Source organism: Dermochelys coriacea, chromosome 6 (assembly GCF_009764565.3).
Source record: "Dermochelys coriacea isolate rDerCor1 chromosome 6, rDerCor1.pri.v4, whole genome shotgun sequence".
NCBI classification, from domain to species: domain Eukaryota; kingdom Metazoa; phylum Chordata; order Testudines; family Dermochelyidae; genus Dermochelys; species Dermochelys coriacea.
This window is the reverse complement of record NC_050073.1, coordinates 104740569-104763059: the sequence shown is the minus strand read 5'-3', so window position 1 is coordinate 104763059 and position 22491 is coordinate 104740569. Positions and strand designations below refer to the sequence as shown.

Sequence of the window (22491 nt, the reverse complement as noted above, 5' to 3'; positions counted from 1 at the left end):
ACCATTCTAATAGTACCCATGGTAACATTCCTCACAAATGCTAATTAAACTAGCATATTAACACCCTTCTTGTGGACCTGGTGATAAGAGACACAGGACAAGCCTTGCCTCTGGCATGCTAGATGAGTCCAATGGTCCAAGTTCCTCAATGGCGAGATGGTAGAGAGCAGAGTCAGTGTTGAGTAATTAAGTTATACTGCAAAAACTACGCTGGTAGCTAAACAAAGGGGAACTAAAGATCTAAAAGAATAATTTCCATATGGTGGTTTGCCCTCTTATAGAGTCTTAATACTATCCTGAATATTCATGTCAGTGCCCAAACTTCCATGCCCAAATTACATTTCCTCACCCACATAATCTTAGGGTACACTTATTCTATCATACTCATACATATTAATGCCCATTATCTGATATCTTGTTACCTTTGGCTTGAACCGTTACTTCCATGTTCTTGTGGTTATTATTATGTCCCAGAATTGGTAAACACATTCAGTTTCCCAAAATCTAAAAGGATAATCGGTAGGCCATTTATCTATGCCACAGGTTACAAACACTCATGCAAGTTTGCTCTAGTTAATAATACAGGATCCAGGTTCCTGCATTACAGCCAAATATAATGACATAATGTTTACAAAAATTATCCATTACAAAAATATAAGCCATAATAACATAATCATACCAGCCACTAAAGACAGGATATATAATATAGCAACCTAGCAGGCTAGTCTTATGGACTATAAATACCATGGAAAACACATCATCATTGAACATAATTTTAGTCTTTAATTAAAGATACAGAAAAGAAGGAAGAACAGTTAAATCATTTGAAAAGTACTAAGTAAGGCTTTCATTATAATAACATCCCTTGTTTCCTTTTCAAAGGAACCCCCTCCCTTGTTTGACAGTCTCATAGATCAGTGGTTTCAATCTGGGGTCCACAAACTATGTCTAAGGTGTCCGTGAAAGGTTGTTGTTACATAAAAGTGGTTTTCAACCTGTGGTCTGCGGATCCCTGGTGGGTCTGCATACTATGTCGAAGATTTCCAAACTAGTCTGCACCTCCATTTGAAATTTTTTAGGGGTCTGCAAAAGAAAAAAAGGTTAAAAACCACAGTCTTAGATGCTATCAAAGATGGTAAAAAATGTCCTTTGGGGGGAGAAAGAGAAGTTAATTGAAATCGGCTGGAGCTGTTGTTGAAGGTGGGGAAGAAACACACAAAGGTGTATATTTGTCAGTCAAAGTCTCACCTCTTAGGTGGCATATGGGATTTAGCCAAAACTGGTGATGTCAACTGGTTCACTCTCTCTGGCTCAGTCTGCTCAAGACATCTTTCAGGATTAGAGAGAGACAGTACAGGGCCCAGGAGATGGTTGAGGTGGCAACTGTGAAGAAAAGCTTGTTCCTTCTCTTGTCTTTCAGTCAGCCAGCAGCCCAGTAGCCTTTCCCACTCAAAGTCTCTTTTTGAGGATCGGTAGGCAGAATTGCCCATCCCCTCATATTTTGTCCACAAATTAGGCTAATTTCCAACACACCAATTTTGGTTCATTGGCTTCCAGTCTCACACTGTTCTTGTTTATCAGGCATGATCTTAATGCAGTTCTTGAAGTATATTACTAGGCCTTTTTGTTCGGACTAATTCCATCTTTTTAACCTTTTCCCGTCAACATTATTGGCTATTGCGTCACTTCTATGAACTGTTATTCACTTTTCACAGTTGAGGTCACAATTAGGGTATCTTTGTAGGCCAAATTATCACAACAGCCCTCACCCCTGATAGGGCATCCAGACCTCTGCAATGTCCTCAGGTGACTTTAAGCAAAAAGGCATCTGGCTCGGTCCCATATTAACCTCCAGCAACATACTTGTTGAGAAAGATAGAGTCCCTTTATTTGTGTGTAACAGGATAGTCAGGAAAGAGTAATGCAGAAGCAGGGCTTGGAGCAAGCTGAGCACAGAAACAGAGCATAACCACAGGCACATGCATTGAGCAGCCAGTGAATTGCTGCCGTTGGGCTGAAGAGCAAGCCTGCTAGCTTCCTCAGCCAGCCAGGTGGGGCAATCCATCAGGTGGTCTAGTGGATGCATCCCAGCTCTGCTCATTAGGCTGGCAGGTGACTGAGCAAGCGCAACTGCAGGGCCTTATACCTGACTGCATGTGCACCTTAGGACATTATCGAAGACAGTAATGCTGTCGGAGTGATAGCATCAATGCGATAGGCCAGATTATCATGCCCTTATTTATGCTGAATAGTACCTTAGCCCATGAGCTGTCCCACTGAAGTCAATGGGAACTCAGTGTACAGTGCCCTACAGGAACAGACGGATGCTGTACCACATCACAGCTTGTCTTCTGCTCATCTTAATTGGAAGAGATAAGGAACACAGTTCAGCTCCAATTATCCTGAACTCCTTTTATCCAAGACAGGGTCATGTTCCCCATCATCTATTAATTACCATCTATTTCTAAACAGTAGCGTTTTCCCAAGTTGTTCTTCCTTTAATTGAGATAGGCCATTTGGAAGCTAATCCAGCTGAATGCTTTGTCAGGCATGGAGCACTGTCATATTACAATCCAGCTAATGTCAGCTGTAGAAGTAGTACAGGGTAATACTAAGACACAGCACAACTTTTGCTTCCACTGTGTGTTCACTGAGCAACATGGACTGGGGCTGGAGAGAAGGATAGTGTGAAAGACAGAGTGAGAGACAGACAAGAAAGGAGGAAAGACTAGATATGGACAAATTTTTTGGCAAAAATGCCAAGTGAGCAATACCAAAATGTTTTACAAATTCATGGCAGTTTTGTCCAATTACTTCATCTGAAAAAAACCCTAAGAAGAAAGTTCACAAAAAACTGAAATGCTTCAGTGAAATTTTCAAAACTAAATGTTTCAATGTTTTGGTTCAAAACTTTTCATTTAGAAATTTACCTTCATTTTATTAAAAACTGAACAATTAAAAACATAAAAAAATGCTTGAAATCAAAATATTTTGTTCAATACAATTTTTTTTTTTTTACTTTTTTGAGTTGCCAAAATTTTTTTGTAAAAAATTCATTTTTTGCTCATTCTGAAACAATTATTTTAATCTACCGGTATTTTGGAATTGTCAATGAACCACAAAAATCCAGTATTTGCACAGCTCTAGGATAGACAATAGATGTAGCTTCTGATCCCCTCCCCTGCCATTAGTTTTCATATATTGAATCATATTCACAGCAAAGATAACATGCACTATTGCAGTTTACAGCACGGGTGGGGGAAATGATTTGGGTGCAATAAGAATGAACTCAAACTTTTACCCCCAAACTCAAACCAAAACTGCTGTACAATTCAACCAAGTGTTTGATTCATTGTTTAAGTGCTCATATGCTTCTGAACTTATGCCCAATGGTTCCACTGAAATCAGTGAAAAATCTGGACCAGGATTTGGCTTTAGGTTTGTTTGTCATCATACGTAGCAGAGTGAGAGATGACATTCTTGTGGTTTTTCGAACTCTGATGAGAGCCAAGCAGTACCTGATTAAAAGTCTGCTTTTTGCAAAGCTTCCAGATCAACAAGTTTCAAATAAACAGCCACACTAAAACTCCTGAACTTCTCCACAGTAATTATGGGGTGGGCTAACAACATTTTCTAAATAGCACCCCTCAAAAGTGATTGCAAAATCTCTAAAATCCGTGGGGAAACTCCACCACCATTTGACTCCATTGCTCCCCACTCCCATTATTTTTGGGACCCTTTTGTAATGATCCATGGTTTCAATCTGCACACTACGCCGTCTTTTGGTCTAAAGGTTCCTGTATCCATAATTGTAAAGCTCTGCCCTGGCACCAGCTGAAATTCAAACCTCTGAAGCAGTTTTGCCATCACCACTTTAGCCTCCATCTGTTAAGGAAAAAAGAAAACTCGAAATAAGCAGATGCAAATATTGCTTTGGTGAAGAGATTTAAATTGAAGACACTGGGCAATTCTGTAAAATACAGAGATTTAAAACGATACAAGCTACCGTGTTATTGTAACTCCATTAGGGAAAGAGCTTCCCCTGTGAGGGGTGTTCCTCAGTCACCTGCAGCGTTCCCGAATTGGAGATATATTACAGACACAAAGATACGTCTGTTGGTTTAAGTTCTAGGTCTTACTTGGAGACGAGGGTATGGATCAATCCACTTTAATAAGAGGATTGCCAGCGCAGGTATAACTGCATTTAGATGAGCCCCATTAGCAGCATGGGAGACTGGAAAAACAGAAGATTCCACACAAGAGCTACAGAGCAGGGAACAAACAGCAAGGCCAGCTTCCCTGCACTGTCCACAAATGTGCATCAGGACAGCCTTGGGGATCCCAGCTGTAAGGGGAAGAGGCCGGGTCAGTAGCTTTGCCTCTATGCCTTTGGGCCTGTCTAATTGCCTATTGCTTCAGCAACATGGCACAGCATGTACCAATGAAGCAACAGTTAAAATTTGTTAGCTTAACAAAGGTAAGTTTTATGGGTGATCTGACTGAACAGGGAACAAATATTTAATAATGAGCTCTTCAAACTATTAGAGAAAGGTCTGACACGATCCCATGGCTGAAAGTTGAAGCTAGACAAATTCAGATTGGAAATAAGGCATAAATTTGTAATGGTGAACGTGATTAACCATTAGAACAATTTACTAGGGGTTGTGGGGGATTCTGACTGGATGTTTTTCTAAAAGATCTGCTCCAGGAATTATTCTGGGGAAGTTCTATGGTCTGTGCTATACAGGAGGTAAGACTAGATGATCACAATGGTCCCTTCCAGCCTTGGAATCTATGAAAAAGGTGGGATACACCAAAACTTCAGAGGCCTGCGTACCTGTGAAAATATCTGTCCAATACAGGAACGGGGTCCCAAAGAAAATGGAAAATAGGTAAAATATGGCCTATGAGGAAAAAAAAATTTTTTACAACATTTATTCTGATGGCTGCACTGGGATGAGAGATGCTGGTTTATAAGTCAAATATTTCATCACAACTGTAATTTTAATTGCTTAGCAATAACTTCTTTACACCTTTGACTCATTAAGGCACCATCTTCTTAACCTACCAGCAGAATAGCATCATACGTCTTTGTGCCCATTTCCTGTTATATGGGGGAAATGACACTGTAAACTCTTGGGGGCAGGGACTGCCATTCATTATATATTTGGACAGTGCCCAATGCAATGGGCCTCAATCTGATTTGGCCTTTGGGTGCTACTCCAGTCTAAATGTTAATAAATAATAATAATAATACCCTCCTTTGTAAAGTGCTTTGAGAACTGCAGATAAAAAGCTGCTATATAAAACACAAAATTATTATTAATAATAATGATGCTTTGATTTGCATCTGAGCATAAAGCTACAATAATAAACATATTTTCCCTGTTAAAGCTCTTACCATAATGGTTACTCAGTACGTTTTGGTAACATGGTAGTAAAATATACTCACTTTGGTGCATCTTTGCTAAATCGGTCAGGATTAAAGGTCAGTGGGTCCTTGAAAAACTTTTCCAACCTTCCCATGATATATGTGCTGAACTGCCAATAAAATGTGTGTTTGCATTATTTATGAGATGCACAGTGCTAAAGCCTCTCTGATGGCTCACAAGGACAAAAATAATTCTGTTTGTCTCTAACTAAACACTTTGCATCACCCTCCCCATCACTGGATCTGACGTACTGCCAGGAACTGGGTCCAAAAGCCCCATTCACACCTTACTCTTTTGGTCTTCAGTGCCCAATTCTCTGTTGCCGTAACTCCCCTGAAGTCAAAGAACCATGCCAACAGAGAATTCTGGCTCTGCAGTGTCTAACTCCATTGTGTGTGGACCTACAACCTGATATGTTTTGGATGCAGCCATCAAACTCACAAAGAGAGTAGTGTTTGCGGGAATTCTGATGCCTTCAATGATATTTTCCTTTCCTGTCCAACGTACGGTCCCTGGAACAGGAGGGTATAATCGGAGGGATTCTTTGAGAACCTGTGTCAGCACAGAGTAACAAAGTGTTAATTATTACAACATGGGGAGAAGAGAGATGATGTCAATTCTTCCCCCATAGCCTTTCCAATCAGGTCATTGATCTGGAGGGTGAACAATATAAGTAAGGCTGTAGCTAGAGAAGTTGATGGCTAGCAAGGCAGGACAGCTAAATACATATACTTCTGCCCTTCTTACTGCCTTGTGTGTAAGGAGAACACTATGAAAAAAAACCCCACAGCAACTAGACGAAGAGCCCAGGTCAACTGCCTTGGGCTTGTGGGGCTTGCACCATAGTGCTAAAAATAGCCGTATAAAGTCTATTACCACTCAGGTTGGAGCTCAGGCTCTGAAACCAGGTCAGTCACCCTAAGTCAGACTCTCTGGGGTGGAGTTCCAGGCTACAAACCCATGTTGTCAAAATAAGGGCAGAGATTCACTTGAAACATATAGTGAGTGAGAAACCTAGTTCTATGCTCCAATAATAATTAAACTAAGCAGGCAAGGATTTTTGTGCGATTTCAGAGTGAAAACCCAAGAACATCTTTTCTCCCAAAGTTATGCTACCCTGAGAGCTCAGAATAGCTAGGACAAACACTGTCAGAATTGATCGTTGCTTTTGATTGTATAAAATGAAACCAGTTCAGAGTCCCTAATGGCAGTGCTATGACATGGCAAAAGTGCTGCAAAACAACGTCAACTGCCCTTTGGCCTCATTCTCCTACTGTACCTGTGACAAGTACTCCAGCTTCCCAAGATCTTCATAGTCAATGTCCCTCTTGGCTCCAATAACCTCATCCACTTCAGCATGAAGTCTAGAGGTATAATGAAGGAGAAGCTGAAGTTACCAACATCCATTTCCTGCTAGACCAGGTGAACAGTCTTTTTTTATTTTATTTTTTTTATTTCTTAAACTGTTCTAATATTGAGCCTGACCTTGCCTTCCTCCCTCAGACAAAATGCCTATTGATTCCAAAGGCCGACTGCCTGAGCAAATATTCCAGGATCAATACCATGGCAGTATTCATAAAGTATAACACAGTCAAAGGTGATAAATTCCATCTGCAGACAAGACCAGCTTTGTATAAAGGCTTCTAAATTACTTAAATAGAATTGAAAAATCTCAGTTCCATGTTTTTTACTTTACAGTGTGAATTGCATTAAATATTATTTATTTTGGAACACAGGTTAGGATTTATTATGAATAAATACTGGTTATTTAATAGTCCTTATAATTATTATGGGGCACAACATGCTCACCCTAGAGTCAGAGAGCTGGCCTGGCAAACTAAGCATGGAGTGTACATACCTTTCTAGTATTTCAGGTTGCCGTCCCAGTTCCATTATTGTAAATGATAACTGATTAGAAGTTGTCTCATGACCTAAAAATATTGAGAATCTATTTAAAAAGCAACATTGAAAAAATCACTATTCTATACAAAATGAATGGCACCAATACAACTGTGACCACAAAACCAGAGGCCAGATTGAGGCCTCTAAAAAAAAAAAAAAAAAAAAAAAAAAAAGCCCCAAATGCTTAATTTTAATACTGTGCTAGGCAATAAATGAATGAAATCATATAAATGTTGAGATATGCATGCAAGAGGCCTTCAACAATAAAAACCACAAACAGATTACGCTGCAGATCAAGCCTATTTCTTGTCCTACTTTCAGTGAATACGGAGAAGAACAGATCTCCATCTTCTTTATAACAGTCCTTAACATTGCTGAAGAGTATCAGGTCCCCCCTCAATCTTTTCTCTCAAGAATACACATACCAGGTGTTTTAAATCTTCCCCATAGTTCAGGTTTTCCAAACCTTTTATCATATTTGTTGCTCTTGTCTGGACTCTTCAATTTGTCCATATCTTTCCAGAAGTATGGTGCCCAGAACTGGACACACTACTCCACATCCGTGATGAGTACAGCAGAACAATTACCTTCTGTGTCTTACATAAGGCACTCCTATTATTACATCCCAGAATGATATTAGCCTTATCACATTGTTGTCTCACATTTAATTTGTGATCGACTAGAAGCCCCAGAGCCCTTTTCAGCAGTACTACTTCCTAGCCAGTTACTCCCAGTTGTGTGTTTGTGCATTTGATTTTGCCTTCCTATGTGTAGTAATTTTGCCCTTGTCTTTATTGATTTTCATCTGGTTGATTCCAGACCAATTTGTCAAGGTCTTTTTGAATTCTAATCCTGTCCTCCAAAGTGCTAGCAATACCTCCCAGCTTGGCATTATTCATAATTTTATAAGCACACTCTCCACTCCATTATCCAAGTCATTAATCAAAATATTGACTAGTTTTGGATGAAGAATAGACCCTGAAAGACCCCACTAGATGTGTCCTCCCAGTGTGATAGAAAACCATTGATAACTATTCTTTGAGTACATTTTTTTCAACACACACCCCCTTTATAGGAATTGCATTTAGACCACATTTCCCTTAATGTCTTTTAGCTACTTTCAATGAGATCTAGGGGAGGAGATAGCATCATGAGACTAACCAGCTCTTTGCAGACCACCATCAAGTGCTGCTCTGTGGACCACAGCTTGGGAGCTACTGGTCCAGATATTCTTCGCTTATGTTTATCTGATGAGTGGGAGGGATAAATTTCATTTTCTTATTTCCCACTCCAGATCTCACTCAAACTGGTTTTACACCACTATAACTTGCAATGGAGTTACTCCTGACCTACACCTGTGTCAGAGAGAGAATCAAGCCCTTAGCAACTCTCATTGTAGACCCCCTGGGAATGCGTACTCTTTTCAATAGCTTCCCACATTATGTGTCAGAGTAATAAAATAACTACTGTACAAACCAGCAATGAAGAAAGTGACAAAGTTATCCAGGATAGTTTCATCATCTCTAGTCTCCTCCTGAGCTGCTGGGATAGGAAACAAAGTAATTATAAAAGTTCACTTTGCCCCTTTAACAACATTTTGGGGTCATTGGGGGTGGGAGGGCAGGGGGCTAGAAGGGTGGGGGAGGCTCAGTGGTGAACCTGGAACCCAAGTTCTGATTCCAAATGTAAAAAGAGGTATATGTTAAACTCAGAAAGGGGCAAAATCTCCAGGACAAAGTCCCACTTGTAAACAAATCCTTGTTTGGATCTTCAGCTTGAAAGAAACATTCCTGAACATGTTAGAAAGGACTGTACCTCAAAGTTCAGATCCAGAAGTGAATCCCCAAATTTTGGGTGTGTTTGGATCCACTGTTTAACCCTGCAAATCAACTCACAGAATAATGAAATCAGAGAAAGTTGAGTTTCCTACCATCTTCTTTCAGGATCTGAGTAAGAATATCTCGTGGGACTTCCTCCCCATTCTGGATTGCCTCTCGCCTCTGCTCAATGCATTCCTTTCCTACACGGCGCAACAGTCTCACACTTTCCTGGATCTCCTTTATTATTTTTTGTTTTCCTGGCATGTACTGAATATAAAATGCACTTGGTCATTTTACTAGCTTTGCAGAATAAACCAAAGAGGTGTAGAGACTAGGGCTGGTCAAAACTGTTTTAAATAAAAAACTGGGTTTGATTAAATGAAATTTTTTGCTAAAAATATTTGCTCTTCATGGAAAAATTACGTTTTTGTGTTGAAAGACCAAATGCTTGAAAATTGAAATATTTCAATTTGGATATGCTGCCGTAGCACCTCACAGCAGCTGTAATTCAGTTCAGCTGCCTCATGCGCCATGGCCAAGGACTCCCAGGAAGTATCAAAATGCACCCTTTCCTGCATCATGGGAGATGTAGTCTAACCAGGATGTCTGACCTATAGAGGCAAATGGGAGCAGAAGGCATCTGAACTACAACTTCCATGAGACACTGTGGCAGCATTTTCAAATCAAAATATTTCGGTTTTCAGTTGAAACGTTTTGGTATATGAATTTTTGCTTAAAAAAAAACCCTTCACAGAAAGAAAACCCTTTTTCTAACCAGCTCTAGTAAAGACCATGATCCTTTTTTCAGATGCATTTATGCTTCTATTCAGAGAGAGAGAGAGAGAGAAGATAAGAAAATATTTTGTTCAGTGTATGATTTACTTAAACTACTACTGAAATTTTATTTCAGAGAGAGAGGAAAGGAAAGACACAGGAACCATCTCAATCTGTTGATCCCTTTTCTATTGCGAAAGGGCCAAAACACACAATCCCAGCCCACTGTGCTCACCAGTCAATATGCATGCAGTGACTACAGCTTCACTCTGAAGAGAGCACTAACTTAAGTGAGATGTGTACGGACCTGCACAAATGGGACACGTATCTCGTTCATTCCTTTCATGACCATGGACACGGCATGTGGGAAAGGTGTCTGATCATCATGCAGCGTGTTTAATTCTATGCCAAAGGCCACCTGAGGATATTGAGAGAAAGAGGCAGCTATTTGCTGATTAAATCCTTCTACTTCTTGCATCTATAATTAAAAACCACATGAATAGACCCATGCCCTGTTCCTATATCATGCTAGTACCTAAGGGTTACATTCTACCTTTAGACACAGCCCTGAGCAAAGGGTCGTATCTAAAGACCAGAAGCGGCCCCTGGGAGAGAGAGAGAAAGGCTCAGAGACACCAATCTGTGTCACACTACTTACCCAATGGGGGTAGTCATTTACTGCTCCCTTCTACCAACCTCGTGCTGGCTCCTGCAGAGAGGGTGCAGCCATGGCAAGTTTTTGTTGATGCATAATGGCAATGAAACACTATACACACATATGAATTAACACTGACATGTTCCTTTGAGATTGGAGGAGAGGGAGAAGAAGACACAGACCTGGAGAGCCCTCTCAGGCTATGTCTACACTGCAGGTGTGATCTGCAGCTTGGGTACACCAAAGTTAGTAAACCAAAAATGGCAACGTAGGCTTCAGCATGGACTGTATAAGCCCATCTGGGACCCTGGGTATGCACTCATGCTGCTAGTCCACACTGAATTCCTGCTACTTTTAGCACGCTAGCTAGATGAAAGCTAGCACTGGTATGGCTACATGAGGTGCAAATCACACCTCCAATTGCACAGTACACACAGCCTGAGTGTAACAGCCCCTGAGCAAAATTTTCAAAACATGCCAAAGTTTTATTTCCAAAGCACATAAGTCACTTAGGGACTTCTAAAGTGGGACTTAAAACACTTTTTAAAATGTTTCCCCTCCATCCTTTAGTGCAGATCAGATTCTGCCACCCTGGGGCAGGTTGAGTGGTAACTTATTCCGCGAGTAATTATCTTGCGTCATACTGATGTCAGTGGGTCTAGTTATGGAGTACGCTACTACTCTACCTGTGTAGGGGTGGTACACTCTCACCCTGAATTAGACTGGCATTCAGGGGAAAGTTTTCTGTTTCATAGCTACAGCCCCTTGATTTTGGTCTAAGTATCTGCACTACAACTGTTCTGTCACTTACAGTGGAAAAAGGAAGTCAGACAGTCTGTACCTTTGCAAGAACATCCAGAGTCACTCGGCTCATCATGCTCATGATGTCCAGTTCAGTTTTTCCATCTGCTTTTTCCTCAAGCTTATTCATTAGCTCCTCTACTTTTTCATTAAAGGTTTCCATCAAACCAATCAGGTAGCTGGACAATTAAAAAAAATATTAGTGATGGGGCATCTTTGTTCAGAGAAAAATTATCTTCACTTATTTTACAAAGGAAAATTTAGAGAATAAAATTTTTTCAAATGATATTTTAAACCCCAAACTAGTTATATACATTTTTCCAAATTAAAGAAAACACCTGGTATAATCACTTGCTTAAGCACAATAGAACGAGCTAAATTCTGCTTGCACTACTTCTGTGGAATTCAATCCTGCCAGAGATAAGCATAACCACGGAATGAATCACTTTCAGAGCAAATTGATTCAAAGCCCACTGAGGTCAATGGAAAGACTCCCACTGACTCCAGTGGGCTTTGGATCAGACCTGAAATGAAACAATGCCTAGATTTAGCTTACCTTCCCCTCTGAGCATAGGTGCTGAATTTTATTTTTCCTGGGGTGCTCCACCCTTGCTCCGCTCTGAGGCCCTGCCCCTACTCCACCTCTTCCCACCCTGCTCTGCCCCCTCTCGAGGCCTCTGCCCACCTACTCCTCTCCACTCTCCCCCATACACTTCCCACCAGCTGCCAAACAGCTGTGGCTGGTGGTGCTAAGCACCCACTATTTCTTTTCCGTGGGTGCCTGAGCCCCAGAGCACCCACGGAGTTGGTGCCAATGCCTTTAGTACACACAAGCAAAACTAAACAAAAACCCTACACAATAATAAAGATGTTTCTCCTAAAGACTGAAAGCAAAGGAGACAAATGGTATTTGAAGTCACTTTTTAGATACTTGAGAGGCGCTCAGATATGACATATGGTGTCATCACTATTGTCTAGATAGATAGCTCTGCAAAAACTGCTGCTGCTACTATTGTCATTGGGTGTATATGGATGTAAGTGGGAGAAACAAATTAGTCTCTATTTACTGTACGTACAATACGGACAAGTTATGGTTGACATGAGAACAATGCATTAAACTTTGGATAAAATGAGAACTATCCACTGAATGACCACAGTTACTTCTAAATTTAAAATAATTGGGGAAGGAAGAGAAATACCTGACACATTTTAATAACTCCTCTTTGGAGACAATAGGGAGCTAATCTCAGATATAGATTTGCCTTACTTTCGGCTGAAAGCTGGATCCATAATTCTCCGTTGCTTGTACCAGTGATCATGGTTAAGATCAGTCACTAAGCCATTCCCTAAAAATCTAACAGAAAAGATGAGGATTAAGGAAAAGAAAAAGTTTCTGGCAAGGGATTTGATATGAAGTTTTCAATTCTTTAAGCCACATGTATAGCAGCCTTTCCCCATCTGCCTGAGCTCTTATTAGCCTACTCGGTTTTATAATAGGGAAATATTTTGTAATTTCCAATTATAAATACGTTCTTTTCTCAGGAAGCTCCAAGTTGGTCCAAGCATATTATTCCACTCATGCCACTGAAGGAGGAAATAACTTTAAAAGACAGCTGGGTTTGTACAGTACCTAGCACAACTGGACTTTGATCCATGACTGGACGGTCCTAGATACTACCACGTACAAAATCATAAATAATCATATCTGAAGTACCACATATATGTTTCAGTAGATCATGCTAGCATGGCAGGATAATTTCCCCCTCTATGACGAATATTCAGCAGCTGAATATCCCCATGCACAAAGGAATGATTCAATAGTGTAAAGGGCAACCAGGGATTGATTGATTTTTTAAAATAGTCTTGTGCAAAGTTTCATCTGCTTTGGGTTTAGCTCATAGGAGCCCAACTGTTCTGAGGCTAGGTGCATATCCCACAGGGGAAGGATGTGAAAGATAAAGGACTTCCATGCGTACTCTCCATCGTTCCACTAGGAAGACACTTGATTCTGTTTGAGTCTCATAAAGTTAATATAATTGGTGCCTTGTGCCCAATTGTGACTGGAGTTTAGCCACAGATCCCAATTTAAAGTCAAATCCAGAATCAATCAAAGCAAATTTAATCCCTTCCTCCCATTTTATTCATTTCTAAGTTTATTTTAAGCACACGATGCTTTTGATTGGAGTTGGCCTACCTCACACCAAATAGAGCATAGAGTTTGCCATATGTTATTCTATCCTTCGGGTACTGTGGTATCGTCAGGAACTCCTAAAATGAAATCCCACAGTCAGCAAATATAAAGTGCAATTCGTTTCCTAAGTAGACTGTAAAGAGCCATTCGAGCATTCAATACTTTCTTTGTTTTATCAAAAGTCCACAGGCAACAGGCTACACGAATCACACAAACTTGCCCCGTGAACTATTAGGAAGGAACACATTTGTCTACCAGAGTTATTTTAGATGATTTCAGAGTAGCAGCCATGTTAGTCTGTATTCACAAAAAGAAAAGGAGTACTTGTGGCACCTTAGAGACTAGCAAATTTATTTGAGCATAAGCTTTCGTGAGCTATGCATCTGATGAAGTGAGCTGTAGCTCACGAAAGCTTATGCTCAAATACATTTGTTAGTCTCTAAGGTGCCACAAGTACTCCTTTTCTTTCTAGATGGTTTGGCTCCCTCATTTAGCAGATGACAGAACGAGGAGTAATGGTCTCAAGTTGCAATGGGGGAGGTTTAGATTGGATATTAGGAAAAACTTTTTCACTAAGAGGGTGGTGAAACACTGGAATGCGTTACCTAGGGAGGTGGTAGAATCTCCTTCCTTAGAGGTTTTTAAGGTCAGGCTTGACAAAGCCCTAGCTGGGATGATTTAACTGGGACTTGGTCCTGCTTTGAGCAGGGGGTTGGACTAGATGACCTTCTGGGATCCCTTCCAACCCTGATATTCTATGATTCTATGATTTGTACACTTCCAGAATTTAAGGCTTCTCTGCAGGCCTAACCCTAGAACACCTTTCCTCCCAGGATCTGAAAGTGCCTTACAAAAGTTGCTCAAATCTCACATCACTATTATTCCTATGATTCAGAAGGGGAAACTGAGGCATCTAGCAGTTAGTGGACTAGTTTTTTGGAAGTGTTGAGCACCTGCAGCTCCCATTGACTGCAGTAAATGCTGCGGGCATCCACTATCCTGTACAGCGATGTCACAAGTGGCTTAAATCAAGGCAACAGTATACGTCAAACGGTACAGCAAGAACTAGAACCTCCGGCTCCTAACCTCATACTCCAAACACTGCACAACACCCTTTCATTTTATAGGAGGACAGATGGGTGGATGGATAGGATGATTCCAGTCAGATGATTTATACAGTACCTTTACTCCTTCTGGACTTAGAACCATTAGCGAGACTCTGTGAAAAGCATTAAAACGCATAATGGGGCCATACTCCTCTGCCCTACAAGAGAAAGGAAGAAGAAGAATTATGGTAAAAACTAACACATCAATCATGTGTGAAATGAAAACACCCTCAAAGGAAAACAACACAGTGTAATGCGCACTGCTACCGCCACACCTAGGCAAAGCATTTACAGCAAGATCTGACTCTGTCACTGACTTGCTGACTGACCCTGGGCAAATCATTTACTCGCTTTGTGCCTCAGTTCCCCAATTTGCAATATAGGGTTAATGATGCCATGTGTAACACTGAGTGGCGGTGTGGTCCAATAAAATAAAAGTTATTGAGATATAACAACTTACCATTGTATGAAGAGATCAAGTGCCAGCTCATTTTTCTTTAGCATCCTCCAGATAATTGGCAGGTGTCCCAGTAAAAAGCTGGAGAAAACAAAACTAGATCTTAGTCTAATCCTAAGGCTGAAACACTACTCTCTGTCCATAGGACTCAAGTGGCTATGGACAGAATGAAATATGGGGGATAGATTTAAAGGCTGGAAGGGACTTGGCAGAATGTGTTGGTTCAGCTCCCAGAATGTGCAGGTCTTCATGAGGCAGGGAACATTGCCATTAACTTTGCTGTGCGAACTGACACAAGTTAGACCTTACGTATCAATTTCTCCATTTGTAATAATGGCGATCATGTTTATTTGCCTTTGAAATGTGCTTTAAATCTTCATTTGAGGACAAGAGTAGATCATATTAATGAGTGTGTATTTTTAGACACATTGATCTCATGTGGCTTGTAAGCTTTTGTAGAACTTAGTCACATTGTTCTGGTTTCCGTTGATGTGCTGTCTGCATTGCTTGTATTTTCTTTCCTTTTAAGAAAGCACACCCACAACCCATAGCCCCTCCTAAAAGACACATTCCCCGCCACCCTCTTCACTGATGTTTACAAGGCAAGACTCCTTGAATTGTTCTGCAGAGTTCTCTGCATTCTGTAGGAAGGTCTGTGAACAGAGGCTGAGCACAAAGACTCTGCTGTTCTGTAAAATGAGACAGTCTTTTGTCTGTGTAAGAATCTGAGATGTTTGGGATTATAGGCGGTAACTTTCTTGGCATCAATGACAAAGGGACCCAGTGCCTTCAGTCTAATATTCCTGAATCCATGCTGTAGTTGTTATACAATTGTATGTACAGAAGAGAGAATGTGGGCCCAACTCTGAACTTCTTTACACCATGGTAACTCAGTCAATGGTGTTACAAAGATGTAAGTATGATTAGAATTAGCCCCCTCTGTCTACATGTTCTCGTTCATTCAAATTATGAAATAAAGAGGAAACATTAGAAGGGAAAGTACTGGCTAATATGGAAAATAATTAAATGAATAAAAGGTGTTAATCCATCAAATGCATCAGCTTTATTTAAAACCTATGTGTCAATTCTTTTAGAGGCAAGTTGAGAATTCCCACTGACTTTATATACATCTGAAGTAGGATCTGGCTCAGCAGCTTCCTACTGCAATTTCTCAAAAAGCCAACAAGCTGTGCTTAAGGGGATCAGTTTTCCAAATGAGACAAAGATAGCTGTGCTGTTGTTCTCTTTAAAGTAAACAAGTTATAATAAAAAACAACACAGGTTCTCTTTCTTTATGCTAGATTCTTTTAGTTACTTAAAAATGTCAAGCATTTAACAAAATTAGCCAACCATTTATAACACACTCTTTTAACACTTTGTGTGTGTGAGTCAGTGAAGTTCCCTTCTAGTAACTGGACCAAAAAGGACAGGATCCCTGCTGCTAACGGTTAGCTAAACAAATTCTCCTTTAGCTGAGGTATCAGAAATCTGTGTGTTTTGAGCATGAAGGAGCAAAGTTGTAGCCCTGGCTCCCTTTGTGCTTGTCTCATTTGTTGACTGTCGTTGTCCTCACCACAAATATTTTTCTTCAAATTTCCCACCAATGCAAGCCCGCCATTGCCCGAGCCGCTGGTGGTAACACTGGTGGGAAGCTTGTATACACTGGCTGCCAGTGGTTTAATTCACTATAACAGAGGAAAGATGGCCAAATGGTTAGTGCATTAGCCCGGTACCTATGACAGCTGGTTTCAATTCCCTGCTCTGTCAAAAACGTTCTGGGTCACCTTAGACAAGTCACTTTGTTGCTCTGTCTCAGCTCCCCATTAGTAAAATTCACTGGGGTGTTATGAGAAGAACAATGTTAAAAGCGTGTGAAGGGCTCACCACAGTGATAAGAGCCCTGCAAAGCTTACCATAGATAGTATTATCCAGCTCTGCTTAAAGCAGTTCTAGCTGTTGGAATACTGGTGGCAAAAGCGGCCTGTCTACACTAGTGCTCCCGCTGGTTGAGCAGCACTGGTGCTTGACAAAGGTCTAGTATAGGTAAGGCCACTGTCTGAATCCTCCCTTATGCATGCTCTGGCCCAGTGGCTGGCTGATGGGGACGGAACACGCCAATGGTCCTACTCTAGAACGCTTCCCCCCCCGAACCCTCCCATGGAAAGGACAGTACCATATTTTTTTCCACTTATGCTTTTTTGATCAATTGGACACTTGATGGGACTTAACACATAAAGTTAAGCATGTGCAGAAGGATTTGCAGGATTAGGGCCTAAGATAATACAGACCATATATTCTTCACACAGGCCACTGGCATATTTTTTTAGAGGTTGTTGATGTGCCATGCTAATTAATACAGAGAGCACTGTGTGGCCCTAAATGACTAAACCAGCATGTCTGAGTCACACATCTGCCTCATTTCACACCCCTGTGTCATTTCAAGTCCATTGTTTTCCAGGGCTCTGCAGTGATTCTTGGAGTGCAGAGGATTCTTTGCAGAAGTCCCTGACTCCAATTGGAGCTGTGAAGGGGCTCAGCATCTCACAGGACTGGGCTCTTAAAAATGGTTTTCTTTATCACATGAACAAAGATTCAAATCAAAGGACTGGAGAAAAATCCCTGGAAAAATCATGGAGCAGGTCCTCAAAGAATCAATCCTGAAGCACTTAGAGGAGAGGAAAGTGATCAGGAACAGTCAGCATGGATTCACCAAGGGAAGGTCATGCCTGACTAATCTAATCGCCTTTTATGATGAGATTACTGGTTCTGTGGATGAAGGGAAAGCAGTGGATGTATTGTTTCTTGACTTTAGCAAAGCTTTTGACACGGTCTCCCACAGCATTCTTGTCAGCAAGTTAAGGAAGTATGGGCTGGATGAATGCACTATAAGGTGGGTAGAAAGCTGGCTAGATTGTCGGGCTCAACGGGTAGTGATCAATGGCTCCATGTCTAGATGGCAGCCGGTGTCAAGTGGAGTGCCCCAGGGGTCGGTCCTGGGGCCCGTTTTGTTCAATATCTTCATAAATGATCTGGAGGATGGTGTGGATTGCACTCTCAGCAAATTTGCGGATGATACTAAACTGGGAGGAGTGGTAGATACGCTGGAGGGGAGGGATAGGATACAGAAGGACCTAGACAAATTGGAGGATTGGGCCAAAAGAAATCTAATGAGGTTCAATAAGGATAAGTGCAGGGTCCTGCACTTAGGATGGAAGAATCCAATGCACCGCTACAGACTAGGGACCGAATGGCTCGGCAGCAGTTCTGCGGAAAAGGACCTAGGGGTGACAGTGGACAAGAAGCTGGATATGAGTCAGCAGTGTGCCCTTGTTGCCAAGAAGGCCAATGGCATTTTGGGATGTATAAGTAGGGGCATAGCGAGCAGATCGAGGGACGTGATCGTTCCCCTCTATTCGACACTGGTGAGGCCTCATCTGGAGTACTGTGTCCAGTTTTGGGCCCCACACTACAGGAAGGATGTGGATAAATTGGAAAGAGTACAACGAAGGGCAACGAAAATGATTAGGGGTCTAGAGCACATGACTTATGAGGAGAGGCTGAGGGAGCTGGGATTGTTTAGTCTGCAGAAGAGAAGAATGAGGGGGGATTTGATAGCTGCTTTCAACTACCTGAAAGGGGGTTTCAAAGAGGATGGCTCTAGACTGTTCTCAATGGTAGCAGATGACAGAACGAGGAGTAATGGTCTCAAGTTGCAATGGGGGAGGTTTAGATTGGATATTAGGAAAAACTTTTTCACTAAGAGGGTGGTGAAACACTGGAATGCGTTACCTAGGGAGGTGGTAGAATCTCCTTCCTTAGAGGTTTTTAAGGTCAGGCTTGACAAAGCCCTGGCTGGGATGATTTAACTGGGACTTGGTCCTGCTTTGAGCAGGGGGTTGGACTAGATGACCTTCTGGGGTCCCTTCCAACCCTGATATTCTATGATTCTATGATTCTATGACTACAAGGGGTCTAGAACACTCATTAAACTCCTGGATTCCTAACACCTATTGTGCACCACGCTGATACCTTTGCTCAGGTTGGGATGTATCGGCATGTGACAATTATCCAAAAAATGTCCGTTTGGAAAGACATCTATTTTTCCATGTTTTCCTTTAGAATCCTCATGTGAAATAAGCCTTTGACGGGATAACCAAAGATGTGAGCCATTCAAGTGAGAAAAATGGCACAAAACCCCCATGCAAGGATCACTTTCACACCTATTCAGCGGAATGTTTTAATTTAAAAGTGCTCATAAATGAAGGCTCTGAGCACCTTAAACAATTTACCCACCATTTCTATTCTAAAATATACAAGAGGGCATCAAGACCAAATAAAGCTGATACTAGGAGCCACACAAATCTCAATAGCGTGCATAATATAGCAGTGCTGGAAATTAAAAAGGGATAGAGAGATCACAAGCCTTATTCTGAAGGATCCTACCTAGGTTGATCGCTGAAAATCAAACCAAAAATCCTTAAGGAGAAAGACAAATAAACAACCAAAAATTTACCTTACATGGTGCCACAGGCCTGGAAAGCCATTTTGGTCTAACTACAAACAGGACTAGAGCTGGCATATCCCTAATATTAATTTGTAGACTCTGAATAGAAAGACACGATAACTGCAGTTACACAACCAAACCTGATATCCTTGTGTGGCTGCTTATGCAACAGAATGCTATTGCTGTGTCTGCTCACGTACTGGTATGTCCCCAGTTTACTAAGGCACACAGGCCCAAAGCTAAGGTGAAATAAGCAGCCTCAATACCGCTACATGAGCTGTTTCTCCTTGTTGCAGCAATGCCACTTTGGTGCTTCGGTCTCTTTACCACTGTTCATATCTGTTGACCTTTGTTTTTTGCCAAAACAGAATACCTATGCTGTAAGGAAAGAATATGTTGAAGTGGGTGAAATTGTTGTCAGCTGATGTGGTCCAAACATTCTGATATGACCAAGTGTGTGTGTGTGTGTGTCGGGGGGAGCTTTGTGGCCAACAGGGTCAGTTTAAAGACAGTGTACTGACAGAAACAGAGCTTCAAATGGAAAAGGAGGACTTGTGGCACCTTGGAGACTAACAAATTTATTTGAGCATAAGCTTTCATGAGCTACAGCTCACTTAACTGGTGTGCTAGCCCCAAGGTGGATTATAACCCTCTCTCCTGGATTGCCAGAGCCCAAATCCTACACATGCAACGCAAAGCCAAACCCTCCAGGTAAAAGACTTAAAGTGCCTCTAAACAGGCTTTTACCTCCCCCAGCGTAAAAGGAGAAATCCTGACCTCATTCAAATCAATGGCAAAGCTCCCACTGACTGTGCCGGAGCCAGTTCTGCACCCAAAGCGGGTCAGGCCAGCACGCCTGTCCCCGCAATACCAGCAAGGTCACAGACAGCCCTCCTGGAGGGAGAGCAGCCCCCTCCCCTATTTCCTCATTGGGCCATGCTGGCATTAGCAGGGCAGCAGATGGGCCCGGATGCACCCAGGCTGGTGCAAAGGGAGAACCTGCCACCCCCGGGGGACCAAGCACTGGGGTGTCAAATGGGGGGGGGGTGCTACTGAGATGCCTGAAACAGCAAGACCCTTGCCTCCCCCCGAGCCCCTGTCCCTCCCCGGGGGCTGGCTGCTGGCCTCCCCTTACCTCGCTCTCGGGGCGCCGGGGATGTGATCGTACTTCGCGTGGATGGCTCTCACGTAGCAGCAGTAAAGTCCGAAGGCCAGGAGGCAAAGCGGGAGCAAGAGGAGCAGCAGGGCCCCCAGCCCCTCCATAGCCGCGGCTAGATCGCTGGGCAGCCCCCTCCCGCCTCGCCGCTAGGCTCGGCCGGCGGGCGTCCGACTCCTTGCCGGGGCCCTGCCCTTCGGGGGGAGGCAGAAAGCGCCGCAAGGCTGCGCTTAAAGAGACAGGGCAGCCCAGCCGCGCCTCCCCCGGCAGCGCCCAGGTCCGGCCCCGGCTCGGCTGCCTCCCCGGGCTGGGCCCTGCAAAGCCAAGGCGTCTGCAACAGCCTGTACCCCACCCGGCCCGCGTGCCCCCGGGGCAGCCTTGCGGCTCTTCTCACCAGAGGGGAACCAGAAAGTTAATAATCACCCAGGGAGCTGTCAGCACGGGGCCAATTCCACTGAAGGGACACAGGGAGGTGAAACTCGTGTGTTACAAAGAAACGCTGCACTTCCCTGCCCTTAGATAACATAACCTGGTTCAAAAATCACGAGTAACACCCCCTCCGCCCCATCACCAGCTTGGCCTAAACCAGCTTTAATTTCTAAAACCAAGATTTTTTTCAATAAAATCTTCATATTAAAATTATAGAGAGAGATATATATATATAGGGTTCTTTGTGTTTGCCTTCTGATTTGTGAACTCTGAGATCCCACTCGCGTCATGTTTACAAGCTCTTCATCGCAAGCATAAGAGCAGAAATGTATTTTTTTTTCTTTTTAATTAACATCTGAGATTTCGCACAAGTCACAAGGCTGAGGGAGCTGGGGCTTTAAGAGGGGAACCCCGTCCCCCCCCCCCCCAATCCTGTGAAACTTGTGATAAATCCTGAGAGTTGGCAACCGGGAAACAATCACCTGATATTTCGTTGTTCTGATGTTGGCTGACTTTTTGGGCATTCATTTCCTACATCTTAGACAGCAAAGCTCAAAGGGGAAAATATAATGTGCCTTTAAAAATAAATGTAAACTCATCTAGGACCACAAATGCTAAAATGTCTTAATCAAAATCATTTATGATTATTGCATGATATCACTACAAGGCAGAGCGATGGGTTTCTGGGTTTCTGAACGATGCATTTCTTAAACACAGAAGTATTAAACTGCCACCTGGTGGAGCTTTGGAGAATTTGCTAGATAAAATAAAATGACACGGTGAATGGCCGCAATATCTTTTATTGGACTTCTATTTCTGTTGGTGAAAGACAAGCTTTTGAGCTACACAGAGCTCTTCTTTAGGTCTGGGAAAGGTACTCAGCCTGTCATAGCTAAATACTAGTTGGAACAGATTTAACATAAGTAGTTAACACCTATTCTAAAGGACCATTCAAGGGGGGAAGTGGTCAATTAACACCCCTACAGTCATAGGACAAAAAAGGGAGTGTTTGTAGGTTATAGATTGTTGTAATAAGCCATAAATCTAGTGTCTTTATTAAGGCCATGTCTACACTAGTGAATATATAGTGGCACAACTGTACTGATGCAGCTGCACCGCTGTAAGATCCCTCCTGTAGCTGCTCTATGCTGATGGGAGAGAGCTCTCCTGGCAACCTAATAAAAACACCTCAATGAGTGGTGGTAGCTATGGGGAGAAGCTCTCCTGAGGACATAGCGCTGGGCATGCTACCACATATGCCAGC

At 42.3% G+C, this 22491-nt stretch overlaps 1 protein-coding gene across 4 annotated transcripts; it reads right to left on the bottom strand.

The window, feature by feature from the left end:
* Window positions 1–760: 760 nt before the first annotated feature.
* Window positions 761–21295, bottom strand: LOC119858031 (cholesterol 24-hydroxylase). Of its 4 annotated transcripts, none has more exons than XM_038407846.2 (15): window positions 20778–21295; window positions 15142–15219; window positions 14758–14839; window positions 13579–13652; window positions 12652–12738; window positions 11425–11563; window positions 10236–10346; window positions 9265–9421; window positions 8811–8876; window positions 7291–7363; window positions 6712–6796; window positions 5874–5984; window positions 5453–5541; window positions 4838–4904; window positions 761–3885 (listed from the first exon to the last, which is right to left on the bottom strand). In XM_038407846.2, exons 1-15 carry the CDS (start codon window positions 20903–20905, stop codon window positions 3724–3726), a joined length of 1509 nt encoding a protein of 502 aa, XP_038263774.1. In that variant the 5' UTR covers window positions 20906–21295; the 3' UTR covers window positions 761–3723. The 4 variants fall into 4 exon arrangements, with proteins under 4 accessions (XP_038263774.1, XP_038263775.1, XP_043372464.1 ...); XM_038407847.2 differs by having other exon boundaries at window positions 8811–8873; window positions 20778–21269; XM_043516529.1 differs by having other exon boundaries at window positions 8802–8876; window positions 20778–21180.
* Window positions 21296–22491: the final 1196 nt, after the last annotated feature.

Coding starts and splice junctions, on each gene's coding strand:
- LOC119858031 (XM_043516529.1), bottom strand. CDS start 20,905: ATGGAGGGGCTGGGGGCCCTGCTGCTCCTCTTGCTCCCGCTTTGCCTC. Junction 15,220..20,777: donor CCCGGCGCCCCGAGAGCGAG/GTAAGGGGAGGC, acceptor TGTTTTCTCCAG/CTTTTTACTGGGACACCTGC. Junction 3,886..4,837: donor TTGGACAGATATTTTCACAG/GTACGCAGGCCT, acceptor TTTCCTTAACAG/ATGGAGGCTAAAGTGGTGAT.